Source organism: Barbus barbus, assembly GCF_936440315.1.
Source record: "Barbus barbus genome assembly, chromosome: 6".
Classification (NCBI taxonomy): Eukaryota; Metazoa; Chordata; class Actinopteri; order Cypriniformes; family Cyprinidae; genus Barbus; species Barbus barbus.
In genome coordinates, this window is record NC_136734.1 from 17,796,959 (window position 1) to 17,818,813 (window position 21,855).

The following is a 21,855-nucleotide window of genomic DNA, read 5'->3' on the forward strand; positions in this document are numbered from 1 at the left end:
TAGTCTAAACCAAAAAAAATCTAATTTATACAGTATACAGAAATCATACTGGAATTATACAGAAAAGTACATACATTTGTGTGTGTGTTTGAAGAGTTGTGCAAATAGAAGAAAAAATGCATCGAGCTGACAAAATTAACAATCAAAATTCTATTTCTTAGTTTACTTGTTTTCAGCAAATAACATGTCAAATGTAATTTCAACTAAAGCTTCATGCCGTTTTTCTTGGACAGGATTCGTTTGTGTTTGTGATTTCTTTTTTTTTATTATTCGACTTGCAATTTGTAATTGATTCCAGAGAGCAGATGTGCCAGAAAACCAATCCAAAATGAATATGAAAAGCGTCCTAAGCAGACTCTTGTTTTATTTCCAAGGTTAATCTGGACTCGTACACCAGGGAGCACATCAAGGAAAACATGGAGCACATCTGCGCAGACTGCTTTGACCTGGCTCAGAGCAGAATTTTTGGACTAATGGAAAGAGACCCGTACCCTCGATTCCTCCGCTCTGACATTTACCTGGAATTAACCAACCAAAAGAGACCCGGCTCCACTGCAGATACATCTTAAAGCTACGACGACAGACGGTAGACGTTGAAACTTTTTTTAGATCAGTATTGCTGGAGACGTAGTAGAGGACATGTCTACAATCACATAATCCACTGATGCACAGCTTCATATTGAAACGTCAGTCAGCTAAGCACCTTGGAGAGCTCAGCCCGATGGATCATTGCATGGACAGATTGTTTTTGGACGCTTCTGTGCTGCACCCTGTTGGACAGTTGCGGCAATAAGATGGTGATAAATGTGTAATGAACATGCTGGAAGTGTCGACTCGAATCAATTTGCCAGTGCCCAAAACACCTTTGCACCTGTTGACCTAGTGGCAGTACATAGAGGGTGCAAAGCATGATGGGTTTGGGAAAAAAGAGAAACTTTGGTACTGTTTTGTTCAGTTTTACCAAGATACATTTTCACTTTTCTTTCCTGCACAGACCTCAACATACTCCACTTTTACAAAGATCTTAGTGTGATGATATTTGACAAAACTAAGTTAGTTATTGGTTTTTTATTATTATTTGAGTTGCAGTTGACAGCATGTTTATGTTCTCTCACTACTACTGACAGAACACTAATTCTTATTACTTTCAAGGGCTTTGGTAACATTTCTACATCTGTTCTTCATGTAGTGGCCCCATGGCTCTAATCCCTTAACTTTTACAAGTGCAATATACAGTTAGTTATTCTTATTAGTATTTCTTTAACACAAACTGTATATTAAGGGGTCAGACTTTTTTTTATATATATACATATACATAGTGTACAAATGTTCTCCCATTATGCATCATACAGGCATAGTAAATTCAAATGAAATAAAATATGATTCCTGATGTAAATAACAGAGGCTGAGATATACGGACTAACAGTTATATTGATGTTAAAACTGAAGGTATTCTGTTTGCTGTCATTGCTGTTAGTCGGTTGATCACATGTCAAAGAAACCAGAATAACATAACAAAGAAGCCAGAGTTTGTGTGTAATAGTGGTTTAACATAGAGGAGCTCATGTTGTACATAGATGTTTGTGTTCTGTGTTGATTTACACATTCATGTTTGGCAAATACAGTGTCAATTTCCTCCTGCCTTCATCCTAACTATATCCTTCTGTAATAATTCTTGTATTTATTTGTGGGGTCATATTTCACTCACTGCTGCCTTCATATGTAACATACTCTCATCAAATAAAATTACATTCAAGCGAGATCAACTGGGTATTTATTTATTTTTGAAAATTATAATTAATGTGTATAATTTTATTGTTTTGAAATGCCATAGGATTTTCATATATTGCCCTTATGAAGAGAATGTACATCTAAAATAATTTATTTAAATTGAAATGAAAGAGAAATATTTAAAACTGTAAAATAGATAAAAACTATTAAAATACTGACGAACAAAATACATAGAAAATTATGCATATATGAAATGCATAAAAGGTTATGCACCTAAAAATCCCCAGAGGGCAGTAAAGCTCTAGAATAATGCAAATAATCCAAAGCCTTCAAGGTTTAGAGATCATTTATTTTTTTCTATTGAACATACATATGTAAATAGGGTTAAAAGATATGTATGAAATGTGTATATATAATAACATAAAATACTAATAATATTAAAATTGTAAAAAAAAAAATATTTTTTTAAATGAACGTAACTAAATGACGTTTATTCACTGTCTCTGTTCCATGAAAGCAGAGATGGTGGCAAATACAAGGGTGAGGGAGCACAGTGCTTCCTCTTACTTTTGGCTGGGTTTGACCCCTTGTGCAGCAGTTGAAGGTGTGGAACACACTCCTTTAAACTTGATGTTGAACGAAAACAAATTAAAGGAAATTATCCGTGTGTAAGAAAACAGCAACATATTTAGAGGAAAGTGAAAACCATGTTTTGCCTAATATATAATGAAAGCTTTTGATTTTGCACTGCCTCTGATCCAGACGTTTCTAAGATCCATGCAGCTGTGTCAGCACAAGAACAACTATTCACTGTATGCATACTTTTATGACACAGTGCACCAGTGTATTTACACCACAACATGTTTACCCAGTAATGCATCAACAATTACTTGTAAGAGTTATTTCCCCAGGGCGGCTCTGCAGGTATGACACAGACACTGCAAAACATTTACACAGTACAGGATCTAGCCTCGTGTTTCATAGATGTAAAAAATGAATACATTTACTGTACATCCCAATTAGTAAGCCGGTTCATAAGAAAGCTGTTCTTATATGTGCAATGAGGTTCCAAAAGCAGATGTTCAGTGAACACAAATGATCTGCGCTGGTGAGTCATACAGCTTCATTAATAACCGTGTAGGTGAAGGAAAGGACTTAGGACATGCTGTCTCAAACGCAGACAGCCAATAGGTCAAGTGGGTGATGGTGATGACACACACAATCCAGATGTCTTTACTATAGGGAGGATGATTGTTGTGTAAATGAAGCTTATTCATATATACATTTATATAGTTATACAACATTTTAATATCTCAGTAAATAAAATGTATAGCTACAGACATTTTCCAAAAAATTGTCATAATTGTCAGTCTATTAAAAAAAACTTTCGTATTCTATCTGTTTTCTTTTTATTTATTATATAATAATAATAATAAAAAAAAACTTGCTAAGTGTACTACGTTATAACTGAGACTTGTTATAGCACTTGCATATCATTGCTCTTTTGTTGATTTTGATTGCTTCCATTGTCCTCATTTGTTAGTCACTTTGGATAAAAGCGTCTGCTAAATGACTAAATGTAAATGTTATTCTGTGCATGGTGGTATTAAATTGCTGATAGGAGGTATTTGAGATCTTCAGGATGCTTTCCTTCACACCCATAGATGGTGCTGCAATCATACTGTTGAGCTGTTATTAAAGAGTAGTACTGCCTGACCCAACAGTCTACCTTTGGACAGATAGAGATAGGGATGGTAGGGAAATGATGGGGATGTGTTGCTGCAGTTCTGTGAGTTTGAGGGGTAGGAGAGCACTCTTAGTATGAAGGGAATGTGAGGACAGGAATCACACTCCGCTAACTTCACCACCCTGCTTCAACTGTGGCATCAATACAGCCTTGACTTTCTTAGAAATGAGGCGTACTACACCTGTAATGATGCAGACAGGCAAATGCCTCCTAAAATTGTGGCAACAAAAAGATTTTCAGTGTGAAATGAGTCTGGGGTGTTTTTTTTTTTCTTTGACCTGGAATGTTTGTTTTCACTGTAAATGAAGCATGCATATTATTATTATTAAACATTTTGTTATGCCTTAAAACACTATGTACACAGAAACATCAAATTTAGACCAAATGTTTTTTATGTGCACAGATTCCTTGGCTCATGATCTAGACATCCCGCATACCTTCATTTATTTCTGCCTGGACGTTTTCTGCCACATTGGATTTTTTAGAAAAACATACTTTAGTCCTAGTTTTTTTTTTTTTTTGCCAGATCTCCACCGAATATGGCATCCATTAAGTCTGGAGTGCCTGTATAAACAGTCATGAAAACATGCCGAGCTTTTAATTCAACATGACTGCCAAACACCAATAAATAATGTTGGGTGTGGCTTATTTTCTTACAATGGATAATGAAAAAGTAACTGTAATGGAATATGGTGCATGTATGTATAATCTATAAGTCAATTTGTAGTGCCAAAATAATGATAAACATTAAAATGCCTGTAACTGGGACTATTGGTTCAATTACCTTGACATTTTGCATGCAATCATTTATCGAGGTCCCAAAGAGGTACCTGAGGACAACCGAAAACAAAACTTGGGTTTTATGTAAGGACAGAGTCTGAAAAAAAATCCAAAGTTTCATCTCAACGGAAGCTATAACTGCGCTATAACAGTGGACAACAAGAAATAACACGATTGTGATTAATAATTATGAATTTGTTTAAACATGAAGTGTCAGTTAGGAAAAAAAGAAAGAAAAAAAAAATACAACAGAATATGAACAATAGCTAACTTTTTGGCTTAAGTGGGCCGTATTCGGACCCTGATAGCCTAATTGCTGCTTGCAGCATTATTGTGTTATTTAGCTTACTGTCAAAACTAAGATTCGTTTTTTTTTTTTATTCAGAAATGCAACAGGCGACGTGTAAACCCTTCTGGAAGAGGTCCACATTCAGAAACGCATTAAACTTTCAGCATTCCTCACTGTTCCCTAAGGTCCGTCATTATTTTAATTAACGTCTTCTTGCGCAGTATATGTTCGCTCTTGATTGATGGCTAAATTCAGATAAGTGCAGATGCGACGTGCTGTCAGGTGCCGGCAGGAGCACACTTACTGCACTTTTTATGGCTGCACTCTTTCTCTTTTTTCCCTGCCGTAAAGGATGAACTCATCGCTAAAAATGGATCCCAGTTCCTTCCTCATCACAAGCCTCATCATCAGCAGATTGGAGAACGGGCGATGAGCCAGGAGTCTTCATCTCTTAAAGGCACCCCGCCTTTTTCTTTTTGTCGCTCTCTCCTTCTTTCTCCGTTCACTGTTCTTTCGCGCACAGTACAGGCTAATCACGTACAGGAGGTTAAGTAGCACAGGCCTAGGGCTGTGCGATATATATCGTCTTTGATAATATCGTAATTGTTGTTTTAACGATGTGCAATTTTACAATATTGCCGGCTTTTGCTCCATTTCGCCAACAAAAAAAAAAATTCCAAACAGCTACAGCACTGTTTTGAATCTCTGAGCAACATGACAGTGCTTTGTTCCTGAATGAATCAACCGTTAAATGATTCGGTTCACTCGCAATGACTCACTTATTACCAGCGACTTTCTGCTATCTACTGGCGGTTTTAATTTCACATTTAAAGTCTATTTTCATTTTTAAAATAATTTTAATTATCAGTATTCAATGTTTTATGTTTAAAATGTAAAAGATTATGCATTTGTAACTGGTTAAAGCACTCCATGTCCCTCTGAGCTGCATTAGATAGTGTGTAAATACCACTTCAGATGCAACTTCTGCAAAGATTAATTTTGATGATACTGGTTTCATTTGTTTGGTGACAGCCTACATGTGTATTATCTTAATTGACTGGTAACAATTTGACTCAAAAGATGTACACTTTTAGAAAAATTGCTTTATTAAAGGTAAAAATCTATTTAAACGTAAATGAAAAGATTAATTAATCACTGATGTGAACTGACCACACAGAATATGAAGAGTATCAAAAACTGCAGCTGTCCACGGTAGTCAGATATCAGCACAATAACACACTCTGCAAAATATCGTCTAATTATCGTTATAGGAAAAAATCCCCAAAAAATATTGAGATATAATTTTTTTCAATATCGCACAGCCCTACACAGTCCTCCCATCAATGTCCCCATGTTTTGATGGGTGTTTAGACAGTTTATATATAAATACCTGCAGTACAGTCCCTCAAGCTCGGTGCGCTTCTTCGCTGACAAACTGATTGACATTTGAAAGTTGTTTCCTACCATAGGTAAATATCCACCGCTTTCTTCGTTTTCTGACTTATGATCCCGCTGAGAAACCACTGCAAACGAATCAGTGCGTGTGTGAATCGAATGAATCAAACTGAATCGCGAACAACTTCAGATCCCGTTTACAAACCAGTTTGACGATAAGATTAAAAGACTGATTCAATTCTGATGCTACACAGCTGATAGAAAACTGAAATATTATCAGGGAAAATGATTTTCAGGTCATAATATAATCTCCTCCAGGGAAACGTCTTTGAACTAAATGTCAGCAGATCGAATTTGAAGATTGGGCTGAAGACAAATTGATAGACTCCAGCCAATATTTCCCTCTTTCAATAATAGGCCAGACTTAGTGCCAATGCTGAGCTCCAAGAGAACAAGGTTTACACTCCATCATCCAGCGAAAAGTCCATCAATAGATAATCTTGGGGTCATTTGGCTGCTGTCCAAATCAGTGGGTCAGGGCTCATATTATGTTTGACAGTGATCTACTGCTGCTGACGACACTGAGATCATTCACAGCCCACACAGAGAAACGGTGTAAAGTTTACAACGTGTTTGCCTGTTATTTAATTCACCTTCATAGACACTCTTAATATCACTGAAGATCATATGAGGAGCAACCTGGTCCATTCTAAACTATCATTTAATCGTTTAAACATATAGGCAGCCCTTCAGGTTCTGTGTACAGCAGAATCATTCAGTCCTTTTTGCCATGTTTGCCTGTCTTCTTTCACTGCCTCAAATGTTTCCTATTATGTCTTTAATTTTTCCCGCTGTAAATACTCCACTCTCAAAAGCCTCTGCCAATGTTTGAAATACTCCAAAGTTTTCATTTTGCATCATCCCCCCCCCCCCCCAAAGTATGCTTAAGTCAGTCTCCTTCAAACAGTGCCATGAACTGATTAGAAAAATATGGACATTTATAGACCGCTTAACCTCTTTTCTGAAAAAATTGAGGCTGGTTTGTATTTCCTCAGTCTCTAACCTGAGTCCAGAGAAGAGCCAAGGAAAATAAATGTTAATGGTGTATTCCACAGTGTGGGTTTTATATTATTAACGTTAAGGACAGCTTCCGAAAAACATATGTGGCAAAAAAACAAAAACAATCTCTTTGACCACACTGGCACACCCCTGGTGCCTCCAAAGGTCATTTTAGGCTGACTCCACTGCAGATTTGCTAACTCAAGGGCAGGAGACCAAAAGCGGTACACATGTCATATAGGCAGCAGGCTCCAAATATGAGTTTTATTGAAATATTTACAGGGCTTTTGGTGTAAGGAGAGAGCAGAGAGAGCAAGAACAACAAACAAACATCCATTGCTAAGAATACAAAACAATTTAGTTGCCAGTGGTCATCGGACGCTTTCATATTGATGTCCTTTACCTGCTCAGTGAGTTTTAATGATGATATTAGTACACTGTAAAAAATAAAAGTGGTTTCAACTTAAAATAATTTGTTACCCCGGCTGCCTTAATTAACACAAACTCAGCATACTTGAGAAATTGATAGGTGCATAGGAAAAACACTCAATAAAATTTAATAATATCCCACACACTATCAGTCCATGCTAAATGTACAAATTTATAATATGCAGACAACAGCAACGTTTCGGTCCACTGACCTTCATCAAGCATATGTATACTATTACAGACAAGACATTTTAAAAAAGGCTCCACCAGTGAATGTAATCAACACTACATGTGAACCAATCACCAGCTCACACATCATGACTAACAAGGACTCAAATATCCAATAAAAAGTATTTTTCAATATTACCAATAAACGATGTTGTTCCCTTATTTACAAACAAATATAATCCTGTTTGTAAAGTCACATTGTCAGACAATTAATACCTAAACAAGGTTACAATATCATCTCTTCACAATCAAGCAGACACTCAAAAATACAATACAATAAAAACACCCTACACCATTACATTAAATAATGCTTCATCAAGGGTGATAAGGTTTGCAATTCACAATTCAAAACAATTCACGTCTTAATAAAAGAGTTTCAATATCATCACCACGTGGTGGAGCCCGGCTGCCTTAAAATTTTACATTTACTTAGTTTGAATGATTCCTGTTAGTAAATACGGTTGTCAAACACTAACTATGTGAAAGTAGCAAAAGTTCACTCTTTTTTTCCCCATGTGTCCAGTAGATACAGTAAATCATCATGCTCAGTGTTTGAATTCACAGTTACAGTTTGTACGTACTTTAAGTCTCGGGTCACCACTAGATTTCTTATAAGAGGATAAACATGAGGTTTCCAATGAGAAGCAAAACAAGAATTTCTTGCTTTCCAGAACATTTTTCTCTCCCAAACAAAATTCCACGGTAATTCTAAACAGCTGTGTATCGCACCTCTGATACTGACAACATGCGTGAGTACACAAAACTATGTTTTGCACTGGCCCTGACCCAATGCCCTACTTTGAGTGAGTCACCTGATCCAAATATTACCCAGCCAGTCTTTTGTAGCTTCTTGAGTAACAGAACTGGTGCAGCAGCAGTTAACTTCTCTGCTAAATCTTCAACCAGCTGACCTCAGATCCGCACAGTCATATTTCCTCTATTTTGTGATGTCATGGTGCAGATAAGAGTGACAGTCAGGCAGCATTCAAGAGCTTTTTTGGCAGCACATGCTGCCAAAGTGCTCTCAGGGGAATGGACTCAACCCAAGTACTGGGAAAGCAAACCTGCAAAACAAAGCTGCTAATTCCTAACCCCTCTTTTATCTGTGGTATAGGAGATGTAGACAGATTTGTGTTGGAAACACAGACACACGAGCAGGCTCATTCAAAATATTGTGGATAAAATAGTTATAAGAAGTTAAAATTGACTAAATTACATATTAGACACAATATTGCCAGTTACTTCGTCTGTTTGTGCTCCTCCAACTAAAATGAAGCCAAAGGAGAATCAGGCAAAACATTACAAATCTCCAAAGTAATACAAAGTGCTGAATATGCTTTTTTACGTATGCGTTTGTGAGTATGACTTTTCATGACAGGAAATGCACTAAGCAGGGAAATAATATTTTTCAACTTTTATTTGCAGCAAATTTCTTAATGTGTAAATATTTGTATAAATATAAAAAGTTCAACAACTGAGACATAAACTGAACAAGTTTCAGACATTTGACAAATTTTAAATTAAACCGAATTGTTTTTACAAATGCAAAATTTTGTAAAATGTGATTTTACTAAATCATCTTGAAAAGTACAGCATCCTAAAAAGGGAACTTTTTTGTTTTTGCTGAGTTTAGATACACTTTAAAAACTGAATTTGAGAACACATTTGAGAATGGGTGATCACATTTACAGTTGCTCAGCAAAATATTGGGGGCAAAATTCAGTAATTTCAATATGCACACAGTCTTAAGAGCAAAAAAAGTTGGTTACATGAACTTGCCGCTCTGAATATCCAACAGCTGCTTGGTTTAAATTTGACTTCTGTGTAAGCTTTGTTTTACACATTTCTATGCTATTGACAATGGACCTGTTTTTTTATGAAAAAATCATAATTTTCTGCCTAAAGATTTGTTTTGAAAGAACAGTTGATGTTTGTTTTGAATTCAGTTTAGATAGGTTTTTTCCTATAATTGATTATTTATTAACAGATTCTCATAAAAATGTTTTTTTTTTTTTTTTACAAAAGCCCCTTTCACACAGTAATACCAGTAAATTGCCGTAAAATTACCAGAACGACTTTACCGGTAAATTCAAAACTGCGCTGTTCACACAGGCAACGGCATTCCGTCTTTTTTCCGGTAAACACAGCACGGAGTAAATGTGTGTTTTTCTAGTATTTTGATTCTTGCCGTGTTTCCTGGATTTACCCTTTGCCTTGCCGTTTGGACTCTGTTTGCACCTCTCTTGGACTACTGCTCATATACCTGGATTATCTCTCTGCCTTGCCCTGTTGGATTTTGTTCGCCGATTGCCGACTCTCGCTAGCTCTAGGATTGCTCTGTCTTGCCCGTACCATACCTGTTTGCCGTTGTTTGACCCTGCCTATTTACTGACTATGTTTATAAATAAAAGCTTGTTTATTAATAAAAGCTTGGATCCGCACGTCTCATGTCTTGTTCGCCCCGTTACAATCTCATTCATGAGTGACACATTTTTAAGATACCATGTCAAGTTCACAGAAGGCTCTTAATGCAAATGTATGATCTTGTGTTTTTACTTAACTTGTCTCTTCTCTCTCTTTCTCTTACAGTGTTTCACAGATAGTGTTGCAGACACAAGCGGACTAACACAATTCCACGATTTTTTGGATTGACCATTTTACGTTTTTTAAAGCAGCCAACCATGTAAGCGTATTTCCGACAAGGAGCAACAACGGTTGGCTGTTTCACTCAGGGACCACCCATGACTGACGACTGTTCTCCGAAGGGAACACTCATGCCTGAGTGTTCCCCACATGGAGCTGCCATGCCCAGATTGTTCACTCTGGGGTTATCTGTACATGCCTTTTCCACAAGGAACCTTCATATCCAGAAAGGGCAATCACAGCGTTCTGTTGTTTCAGGATCGCCGGGAGTATAAGCCTCAAGCCTCCTTGAGACAGAGAGCACCCAAGCCCGTTAAGCCCCCACAGAGATCACCTGTGCCTGAGTTTTCCCCACAGGAAGCACTCTTGTCTGAGTGCTCCTCAGAGGCAGCACCTGTGCTTGAGTGTTCCTCTCAGGGAACACCAGTTTCCAAAGGATCACTGCAGGGAGTATATATGTCAGCTGAAACCCCACAGGGAGCAACTGTGTTTGAGTTATCACCAGCAGAAGCACTCATTCCTGAAGATTCCTCTCAGGGAGCATCTAACCTTGATCAAACATCCATGGCCTCTAGCTCCCCAAATGGAGCACCCTTGCCCAAGTTGTTCACCCTGTGAATATTCATACCCGTCTCTTCCACAAAGAAGTTCCAACTGTATAAGTATCAAGTCTCCTTGAGACAGAAAACACGCTTGCTAGTCAATGCCCCACGGAAATCACCTGTGCTTGAGTGTTCCTCTCGGAGAACATCTGTGACTGAATGTTTTCCCCAGGAAGCACTCATGCCTGAGTGTTTCTCAAAGGAAGAACCCATGCTTGGGTGTTTCTCAGAGAAAGCGCCTGAGCCTGAGTTTTTCCCACAGGAAGCATCTATGCCTGAGTGTTCCCCTCAGGGAGCATCTTCCCTTCATCAAACACCCTCTCCTGCTGGCTTCCCACATGGAGTTCCCATGCCCAGGCTATTCAGTGTGGGAATATCTGTAACCGTTTCTTCCACAAGGAAGTGCCAGCTGCAAAAGTCTCAAGCAACCCTGAAAAAGAGAACACTCTTGCCTGACAAACCCTCAGAGAAATCACCTGTGCCAGAGTGTTCCTCACAAGTAGTGCCCATGCCTGAATGTTCCCATCAAGCATCCATGCCTACCGGGATCCCACAATGCCTGTCTCTTCTTGCGGCCTACCTTGACAAAGAAACGGTGGAGGCAGCAGAACCCTGCAGGTCCTTATCTAGTGAGGCAAAGATGTCACAGGGAGCTTACGCCAAGTCTCTGAAAGAAGCACCCATTCCTGTGTCTTTCCCAGAGAAGGAACCCATGATTGTGTGTTCCCCAGAGGAGAAACCCGTGGTAATGTGTTCCCCAGAGGAGGAACCCATGGTAATGTGTTCTCCAGAGGAGGAACCCATGCTACTGTGTTCTCCAGAAGAGGAAGCCATGGAACTGTGTTCCCCAGAGGAGCAACCCATGGTAGTTTGTTCCCCAGAGGAGGGACCCATGCTACAGTTTTCTCCAGATGAGGAACCCATGGAACTGTGTTCTCCAGAGGAGGAACCCATGGTAGTCTGTTCCCAAGAGGAAGAACCCATGGTAGTGTATTCCCCAGAGGAGGAACCCATGGTAGTGTATTCCCCAGAGGAGGAACCCATGGTAGTGTATTCCCCAGAGGAGGAACCCATGGTAGTGTATTCCCCAGATGAGGAACCCATGGAACTGTGTTCTCCAGAGGAGGAACCCATGGTAGTATTTTCCCCTAAGGAGGAACGCATGGTAGTGTGTTTCTCAGAGAAAGCACCTGAGCCAAAGATACAGCAGAAGCCTCAAAGAAGGAGAGAAAAGAATAACCAAAGGCAGCAGGTAAGACCTTGCCCAAGCTCCGAGCCTAATCTGAAAAGGAATTATCCATGCAGCAGAGAAGAATTGGTTTGTCCCTCTTATGTTTAATTTTTATCTTTCACATTCACTTTAAAATTATTAAATTAACGGCTTAAAACATATTAATGCCTTGTTCTGCATAGCCATATTCTAGATCCCTAAACCCTACCCTATACCTAAACATAACCACTACAACAACTACCTTCTTATCAATAAATAAAATTAAGAGTTTATTGAGGGAAAAAGTTTTGTTAATAGTAAATATGTGTGCCCTAATTTTAAAGTATTGACAAACTCTTTTAAATTCAATATAAACATTAATCTGTTTCTAGTATCATACCCTTTTAATTCATAGACCACACATGTTGAAATGGCTGAAGCATTACATTATTATTATGAAGCATTATTCCTGTTCCTTAGATGTATATACGCTTCGAAGGAGGAAAAATACGAACAACAGAGGTCAAAGCTTCTTTCACATCAGTGCATGTCCAAGCAGCCATATACTGTATATTTGAGAAGTCCGCAATGGAGACAGCAAAACTTTTGTGCCCGTCAGCTGCCAAATGCAGACCAAATGCAAAGATCTCATTGGAACCCTTACCCAAGAGCCTGTCCCTGGTCCCAGCCCTGTTTGTGGAGGCTGCAGAACGCTTATGCTCCTCAATCACGACCATGGCATCTGAGGCAAAGAGCTGTGAGGCTTCACCCAAGAACATATCCATGGCACCTTCCCCATTTTTGGAGGCAGCAGAACGCTTATGCCCCTCAATCACAACCATCACATCCGAGGCAAAGACCTTTGAGGCTTTACCAAAGAGCTTAAAGTGACTAAAAGGCCCAACTGAAAACATTTTTATATTTCTATACTTATTTGTATATGTGCATTAGTAAGAAATTAGCTGTGCATTAGTAAGAAAATATCTGTGCATCATTCATGGTTCTGGCCCAACTTAGAGAAGCAGTCGCCTAACTTGTAAAACATTAACCCCCGGTTTCACAAACAAGGTTTAGGCCTAATCCTAGACTAAAATGTAAGTCTGAGCTGTTTCAACTGAAAGAAACTAGCACTAACTGATCTTAAAATATGTCAGTGCATTTGTTTTGTCTCAAGATGCACACAAGTATTGTTTTTTCTAAGGCATGTTTATAAAAACTACTTAAATATCATAATTTAACTATTGCCTAATCCTGGTTTAACCTAAGCCCTGTCTTTGAAACCAAGCCTAGGTGACTAAAAGGCCCAGCTGAAAACCTTTTTTTCTTTTAATTTCTTTTAATTTTTACATTTTTCCTACTTATTTGTATATGTGCATTAGAAATAAATTATCTGTGCATTAGTAAGAAAATAAATCTGCATCATTCATGGTTCTGGCCCAACTTAGTGAAGCAGTTACTTGTGAAACATTAAGTAACTAAACGGCCCAACTGAAATAAAAAAAAAAAATATTTCCATTTTTATATTTCTATACTTATTTGTATATGTGCATTAGTAAGAAATTATCTGTACATCAGTATGAAAATTTCTGTGCGTCATTCATGGTTCTGGCCCAACTTAGAGAAGCAGTCGCCTAACTTGTAAAACATTAGGTGACAAAAAGGCAAAACTGAAAACATTTTTACTTTCATTTATTTTCATTTTTATTTCTATACTTACTTGTATAAGTGTATTAGTGAGAAAATATCTGTGTATTAGTAAGAAAATATCTGTGCATTTGTAAAAAAAAAAAAAAATCCATTTAATAAGGACAATATACAATTGACATCATTGTTATATAAATATGCCAGACTGAGGCATTTTCAGATCACGTCACTATTTTTTTACAACAATTAAAAAAACAAACAAAAAAAATTGTCTTAACCCCCTGGTTGTCTGACCCGGAGAAGATTTTCTTTTCCCTGAAAATACTGGTTAAGGTTATCGCATTGGACTCAAACTTACTGACTTTGTTCACTTTATTATTTCACCTAGTCACACTTGTGGTGTTCCCGGTATTCATTTTTTATGAATAATTTTCACAATATTAAACAAAAAATTATAACAATTTGCACTGTTTATCACACTAGTGTGCTTTAATGTTTAATCAGGAAGTTTGCTTTTAAATGCTTTTATTTTGTACAAAATTGCAAAAAGTCACACTTGTGGTGTTCCCGGTCAAAAATGACCGGACTCCAAACAATTGCTTATAAATCTCTCAATATGCTATATTATCACCAAATATTGGATTCATTCTTTTTGTCAACTTGTGTTTCTTTCATTTAGGACTGGTTTTGTGTTTCCATTTGCATCTGATTAATCGTAAGCCTCATTTATTTGAAAGTAGGCACCTCATTTTTTGAGTGAAAAAAGCATTTTTTTATGAATAATTTTCACAATATGAGATAAATTTTCACTAGTGTGCTTTAATGTGTAATCAGGAAGTTTGCTTTTAAATGCTTTTTATTTTGTAAAAAATTGCACAAAATCACACTCTTCAAAAATGGCCAGCCATTGAAAGAGAATGGGGAAGATCACAAAAAACAGCATCAGTACTCTGTGAGTACAGGAAAGCCTCAAAACCTATTGTCATAATGTTTTATCTAGAATATGTGATAAAAGAAAAGATTATTGTCAATGCAGGCTAAAGACAAGGCAGTTTGAGCGAGTGTGTGTGTGTGTGTGTGTGTGTGTGAGAGAGAGAGAGTTATCATAAAAGCATATTGCATGCATTTCAGGGTAGGATGAAATAGGTGTAAAACGATGGATGTGATGGATGTGTGTGTGTGTGTTTTGTGTGTGTGTGATAGCGTGAGTATACATGCATCCACACACAGGCCTTTATGTTTGCAAGCACAACATGCTCCTGAACACTAGTTGTTTCTCTTCCTTTCATTCTTCCCCATTCACTTTCAATGGCCGGCCATTTTTGACAAGTTTGACTTTGTGCAATTTTGTACAAAGTTAAAGCATTTAAAAGCAAACTTCCTGGTTAAACATTAATAGCACACTAGTGTGAGAAACAGTGCAAAATTTCATATTTTTTTATCTAATATTGTGAAAAATATTAATAAAGAAATGTTTTTTTCTCTAAAAAAATTAGGTGCCTACTTTCGGATAAATGAGACCTACGATTAATCAGATGCAAATAGAAACACAAAACCAGTCCTAAATGAAAGAAAACAAGTTGACAAAAAGATTGAATCCAATATTTGGTGATAATATAGCATAATGAGAGATTTGTAAGCAATTGTTAAAAAAAAACAATTTTTTTTTTTTACTCATATCTACACTCTGAAAAATGCTGAGTTAAAAACAACCCAACTTTGGTTATTTGGCAACCCAGTGCAGGGTAAATATTGGACAGAACACATGCTAGGTTAATTTGGGTTAAATGTTTTTATCCAACATGCTGGGTTGTTTTATTTAAGCCAATGATTGTTTAAAAATTACTATATTGCTGGCTTAAAAAATAGGCTAGAAATTAAAAATTACACACAGAATTACGTGAGGCAACAGCAATAATCAAAAGATTAACATTTATTAATGAGCAAGAACAATTGCTATAAAAAACTGCCAATTTCTAACAGTATAATACTGTTATTTCAATAGTGTAATCCTGTTAACAGACAAAAGTGCGTAGATTAATCAGTTGCTGTAAATTTGCAGCATTTAACTGTAAACCCATTGTCGCCTGAAAAAAAAAAACAGTCTTGTGCTGTAAAAAGCGGCACGTGGGTGTGGGAATTGTTTTCTCTTGCCTTTACCTCCATTAAAGGACACTGTTCAAGGTAAGCTTGTCTCTTTATGTCATGTCATTATGTTGCCCCCAACTTGTAAAATCACATCTTTCAAGAGGTATTTGTGACTGTGCTACTTGATGAGAATCACATTTAAGACAGTTCTCAAAAGGTTAGGCATTTGGCTAATGTTAGTTTTTTCAGAAGGAAATCTGGGTTTTGCAGATGCATTAACTGGTGCCATCACATTTACAGTCAAAACAAGAGAAAAAAGGTAGCATTACAAGAATCCACATGTCTCCAGTCAATCAGGTAATGTCTTCTGTTGTGAAGCTCTATGTTTGTATGTAAAGAATTTCAAAATTAAGACTATTATTGGTGGTATCAATATTCTCCTGTTTTTAAGAATTTGTATCACAAACTAGAATGGGAGGAGCAATCTCCAGTGATACAAATTGTGATGTAAGCAGTGCTTGGCCTGTGTTTATTCTGTGGATTTTAATGTGAGAACAGTAGAAAAAAAGTGTTCCCTTTCAGGAACGTCGAGCTGCGTCCGAAGACGCTATGGGAACGCTCTCAGCGTCATTCCGCTCTGAATATCATATGTAATCAGTCCAAATAGAAGGGCGAAGCGTCACGGGCGGGGTGACGTCACGACCAGGAAGTATATAAGCACGTGAGGCGGCGCCCGCGTCAGCTTTCTGTCATTCAGCAAGCGCTCTGTGTGTTGTCAGTCCATATCTGTTTTGTGAGTCTTATTTAGTGTTGTATGTCCTGAGAAAAGAAAGTAGACATCCCTAAAGCTAAGACCAAAGCAGGGGGCGATCCTAGATCGCGTTTCAGATGGTGTGCTAGTCCTCTGCCTGTGTTACATTACGAGTGGGGACACACATGATCTGTGCGTGATCTACCCGAGTGCGGAGCGCGCGGCAGCGGCTCTCGAGGGAGCTGACTGCCCGCACTGTGAGAGTACACTTCGCACTCGGAGGGCTCTCTTCGAGGAGGGAGCCTTTGTGAGCTCCCCGCGTGGTGCTGGCCCCGCTTTTGCCTAGGCAGAGCGGCGGCTGCGCTCGTGGGACTCACAGGCTAATTTGGCGGACGAGAGTGAGACGGGAATGTCCCTATCTCCTCCCGTATCCGTCAGATCTGGCGCCCCGTCTCGCGGTTCGGAAGCGGTCTCTTCCCCCCCGAGACGAGGGCTCAACGCTTCGTCTGTCTTCCTCCGAGGAGGTTGACGTGACGAGCGTTGATGAGGCCGCCTCTGTCGCCCATATATATATATATAGAAGGAAAGCGAGCTCTCCACGCGCTGTCGGCCCCGCTTTGTGCAAAAGAAAGATAGAGCGGTGGCTGCGCTCGCGCGGCTCGCAAATGGATCATCAAAACCGATCCAGCGCCCACTCTCTGTGCTCGGAAGCGGTTCTCTTCCCCCAGAGAGAGGGCTCGACGCCCCGCTTGTCTTCCTACCGAGGAGGTGGATGAGAAAGACGGTGATGAGCGTTGTAAACTCTAGTGTTGCACAAGCACAAATAAAGCCAGCCCCACTCTGCCGAGGCAGAGCGGCGGCTGCGCTCGTTGGGCTCGTAGAAAAAAAAGGCTGATCTGGCTGGCGGGCATATAGAAGAGAAGAGAAAAGAAACTATCTTCTCCCGTATCCACCAGATCTGGCGCCCCGTCTCGCGGTTCGGAAGCGGTACTCTTCCCCCCGAGACGAGGGCTTGACGCTGCGTCCTCCGAGGAGGTTGATGTGACGAGCGTTGACGAGGTTTCGCCGCCTCTCTCGCCCCAGTGTGAGGAGCCACAAGAGCCTTCAGTTTCCCCCGATCTCCACCGAGGTGTTGAGATCGCGGGTGGAATCTTTGAGGGCAGATGGTATGCGCACTCTCGAAATTCAGGCGGCTGCTGGGCGGGCGCAGCCTCCTCCGCATACCAGCTCCTCGCGCAGCAGGTCCTGACGGGCGAGCCCCAGGACCGCGGAGAGCGACCCCTACTGGGGTGGAGCGGCTTGCACCGCGGTACACGGTGACCACCTCCCCTCGGTGCTCTCCGGGGATTTGTCTGTCAACCCTGCAGTTCCAGGGCACGGCAGGTCCCAGCGAGTGTTTTTCTCAGAATTCCCCGCCGGTAGTGACTGCGGGCCTGAGAAACTCGCCTCAGTTGCCAGAGACCGCGTCTCCCTCCGAAGCTCCGCAGCGAGACAGCGGTCTGGCCATTTCTCTGACACCAGAGGTCAGTTTCGAGAGCCTGATTCCCTTAATAGACCATTGGGCAGTGAGCTGCCGAATGCATCTCTTTGGGCCCTGCCTGGCAGGGTCTGGTTCGTTCAGAGGTCCTGACGGGCGAGCCCCAGGACTGCGGAGGACGACCCCTACTGGGGTGGAGCGGCTTACACCGCGGCACACGGTGACCGTCTCCCCTCGGTGTCCTCCGGGGATCTGTCTGTCAACCCTGCAGCTCCAGGGCACAGCAGGTCCCAGCGAGTGCTTTTCTCAGAATTCCCCGCCGGTAGTGACTGTGGGCCTGAGAACCTCGCCTCAAGCGCCAGAGACCGCGTCTTCCTCCGGACATCCGCAGCAAGACAGTGGTCTGGCCATATCTCTAACACCAGAGGTCAGTCTCGAGAGACTGATTCCCTTAGTAGATCATCTAGCGGCCAGGCAGCGGCTACCAGATGTGTCTCTTTGGGTCCTGCGGACGGTAGAGCATGGTTATTCCATCCAGTTCGATGGGCCACCTCCGCCGTTCAACGGGGTTTGCGTGACTACGGTCCGCCCCGAGCAGGCTCTGGTTCTGGGACAAGAAGTCGAGAATTTAGTAAGGAAGGAAGCCATCGAGTTGGTTCCTCCTCACGAGACTCGCGCCGGCTTCTACAGCCGATACTTCATTGTTCCAAAGAAGGATGGGGGGCTGAGGCCCATATTGGATCTGCGAGCTCTGAACCGCTCAGTCAGAAAGCTGAAGTTCAAGATGCTTACAGTCAGGCAGATTATATCTCAGATCAGGTCCGAGGACTGGTTTGTCTCGATAGATCTCAAAGATGCCTATTTCCATATATCCATCCCTCCCTCTCACAGGAAGTTCCTGAGGTTCGCTTTCGGGGGCAAAGCGTATCAGTATCGGGTTCTTCCTTTCGGCCTAGCACTCTCACCCCGCACTTTCACCAAGTGTGTGGATGCGGCACTGGTCCCGTTGCGACTGCAGGGCATCCGCATACTCAACTACATCGACGATTGGTTGATTCTTGCTCAGACAGAGCAGTTGGCGGTTCGGCATCGAGATGTCGTTCTCGCCCACATGAGAGACTTGGGGTTGAGACTCAACGCCAAGAAAAGTGTGCTGTCTCCAGTTCAGAGAACCACTTATCTAGGCGTGGTGTGGGATTCAACCACGATGCAGGCGTGGCTGACCCCTGCTCGGATCGAGTCGATTCTCACGGCAGTCAAGAGAGTGCGTCAAGGCCAGCCATTCACTGTCAAGCAGTTTCAGAGGCTGCTAGGGCTTATGGCAGCAGCGTCCAGCGTGATTCCTTCTGGCCTGCTGTACATGAGGCCCCTACAGTGGTGGCTCAAGAACAGGGGGGTCTCCTTGAGGGGAGACTCGCTCCGCGCTGTCAAAGTGTCACGCCGTGGGTTCCGTGCCTTAGACATGTGGAGAGATCCTCAGTTCTTGATTCAGGGCCCGGTGCTGGGAGCTCCGTGTCGCCGTGTCTCGCTAGCGACGGACGCATCCCTCACCGGTTGGGGTGCGGTCATGAGTGGCCACCCTGCCCGTGGTCTGTGGAGTCGACGCCACCAGTCGTGGCATATCAACCTGCTAGAGATCCTAGCTGTGTTCCGTGCACTCAAGCACTTCCTCCCGGACCTAAGAGACCGCCATGTGCTGGTGCGCACCGACAGCACGGCAGTAGTCTCTTATGTCAACCACCAAGGAGGTCTGAGGTCGCGCCCCTTGTACAAGCTGGCGCGCCAGATCCTGGTGTGGGCCCAGGGCAAGCTCCTATCCTTGAGAGCTATTCACATCCCTGGGCATCTCAATGTGGGAGCAGACGTTCTGTCGAGGCAGGGGCTGAGGCCCGGGGAATGGATGCTTCACCCAGAGGTGGTGAAGCAGATCTGGAAGGTCTTTGGCCAGGCACAGGTGGACCTCTTCGCCACTCGAGAGTCAGCGCAATGTCCCCTCTGGTTCTCTCTAGCTCCGCCAGCCCCGCTGGGTCTGGATGCTATGGTACAGACGTGGCCGAGGCTACGTCTGTACGCCTTCCCCCCGATCGCTCTGCTCCCGGGAGTTCTGGAGAGAGTGCGCCGGGACGCGGTCAGTCTACTGCTAGTAGCACCGTTCTGGCCGGGCCGAGTATGGTTCTCGGACCTGATTGCTCTTCTCGACGGCACCCCGTGGCCGGTGCCTGTCAGAAGAGATCTCCTCTCACAGGCAGGGGGCACCATTGTGCACCCCAGCCCGGAGCTATGGAAGCTGTGGGTATGGCCTCTGAGGGGGCGCAACTCGTAGCTTCCGGTCTGTCAACTGAGTTTGTTGAGACCCTCCTTCAATCCAGAGCTCCCTCTATGAGGAAACTGTATGCCCTGAAGTGGAAACTCTTCACTTCCTGGTGCGGAGACCGCCAATTTGACCCAGTTAACTGCCCAGTTGGTACAGTGCTGGAGTTCCTGCAGGCCCGGTTCTCCGCAGGGTTAACCCACTCCACGGTTAAGGTCTACGTGGCTGCTATTTCATCATACCACGCCCTTATCGATGGCCAGTCAGTGGGCAGACAATCCCTGGTGATACGTTTCCTCCGCGGTGCGCTGAGGCTGAGGCCTCCGGTGCGACCACGAGTCCCTACGTGGGACTTGGCTGTGGTATTGGAGGCTCTGAGTAGGGCGCCGTTCGAGCCTCTTGAGGAGATAACTGATAGACTCCTCACTATTAAGACTGTCTTCCTGTTGGCCATCACCTCTCTGAGGAGGGTGGGGGACCTTCAGGCTCTTTCTTCGGCCCCTTCTCACTTTGACTTTGCGCCCGGCATGGCGAAAGTATTTCTCTACCCCCGTCCGGGGTATCTTCCTAAAGTCCCGACAGTCGTACCACAGCCGGTCGTACTGCAGGCCTTCTGTCCTCCTCCCTTCAGGGAGCCTGACCAGGAGAAGCACCACTGTGTGTGCCCAGTGCGAGCACTGGGCGCATACATCCACAGAGCTGCCCTGTGGAGAAAGACGGACCAGTTGCTGGTATGCTATGGTCCGCCTAAGAGGGGTCCTCCTGCTACGAAGCCCACTCTTAGTAGGTGGATTGTGGATGCTGTTAACCTTGCTTACGAGGCCTCTGGGCTTGCCCATCCGCTGGGAGTCAGAGCGCACTCAACTAGAGGTATGGCGGCCTCAAAGGCCCTTTGGGCAGGTGTCCCAATACGGGACATCTGCGACGCTGCGGGATGGTCCAAGCCCCTGACCTTTGCGAGGTTTTACAACCTTGATGTCCGAGCCACTCCGGGCTCCTCTGTCCTCTTGTCCTGACACAGACAGGGACTTGTCAGTATGGAGGCGTTGGTATAGCGTTCCCATAGCGTCTTCGGACGTAGCTCGACGTTCCTGAAAGGGAACGACCTAGGTTACGTATGTAACCCACGTTCCCTAAGGGAACGAGAGCTGCGTCTCGCAGCCATACTTCCGGCATCCCTGCCAGCGCTTGCTTCATGACATGGAGCTGACTTCCTGGTTATATACTTCCTGGTCGTGACGTCACCCCGCCCGTGATGCTTCGCCCTTCTATTTGGACTGATTACATATGATATTCAGAGCGGAATGACGCTGAGAGCGTTCCCATAGCGTCTTCGGACGCAGCTCTCGTTCCCTTAGGGAACCTGGGTTACATACGTAACCTAGGTCGTTTTCCTGGAAGAATGTACTTAGTTATGGATGCATGCAATTTGACACAGTCCCACCAATATTTTGTATTTTGACTAAAAAAT

The 21,855-nt window shown here is 42.4% G+C and overlaps 1 protein-coding gene across 1 annotated transcript in view; it reads left to right on the forward strand.

Moving 5' to 3' along the window:
• LOC306870671 (regulator of G-protein signaling 3-like) overlaps positions 1-1,764 on the forward strand; it is a 36,774-nt gene extending 35,010 nt beyond the window's left edge. Inside the window, exon 25 of the mRNA XM_079418071.1 lies at positions 375-1,764. Coding sequence (XP_079274197.1) covers positions 375-569 — 195 coding nt within the window. The 3' untranslated portion in view covers positions 570-1,764. The remainder of the gene's footprint in view (positions 1-374) is intronic.
• The last annotated feature ends 20,091 nt before the right edge of the window (positions 1,765-21,855 follow it).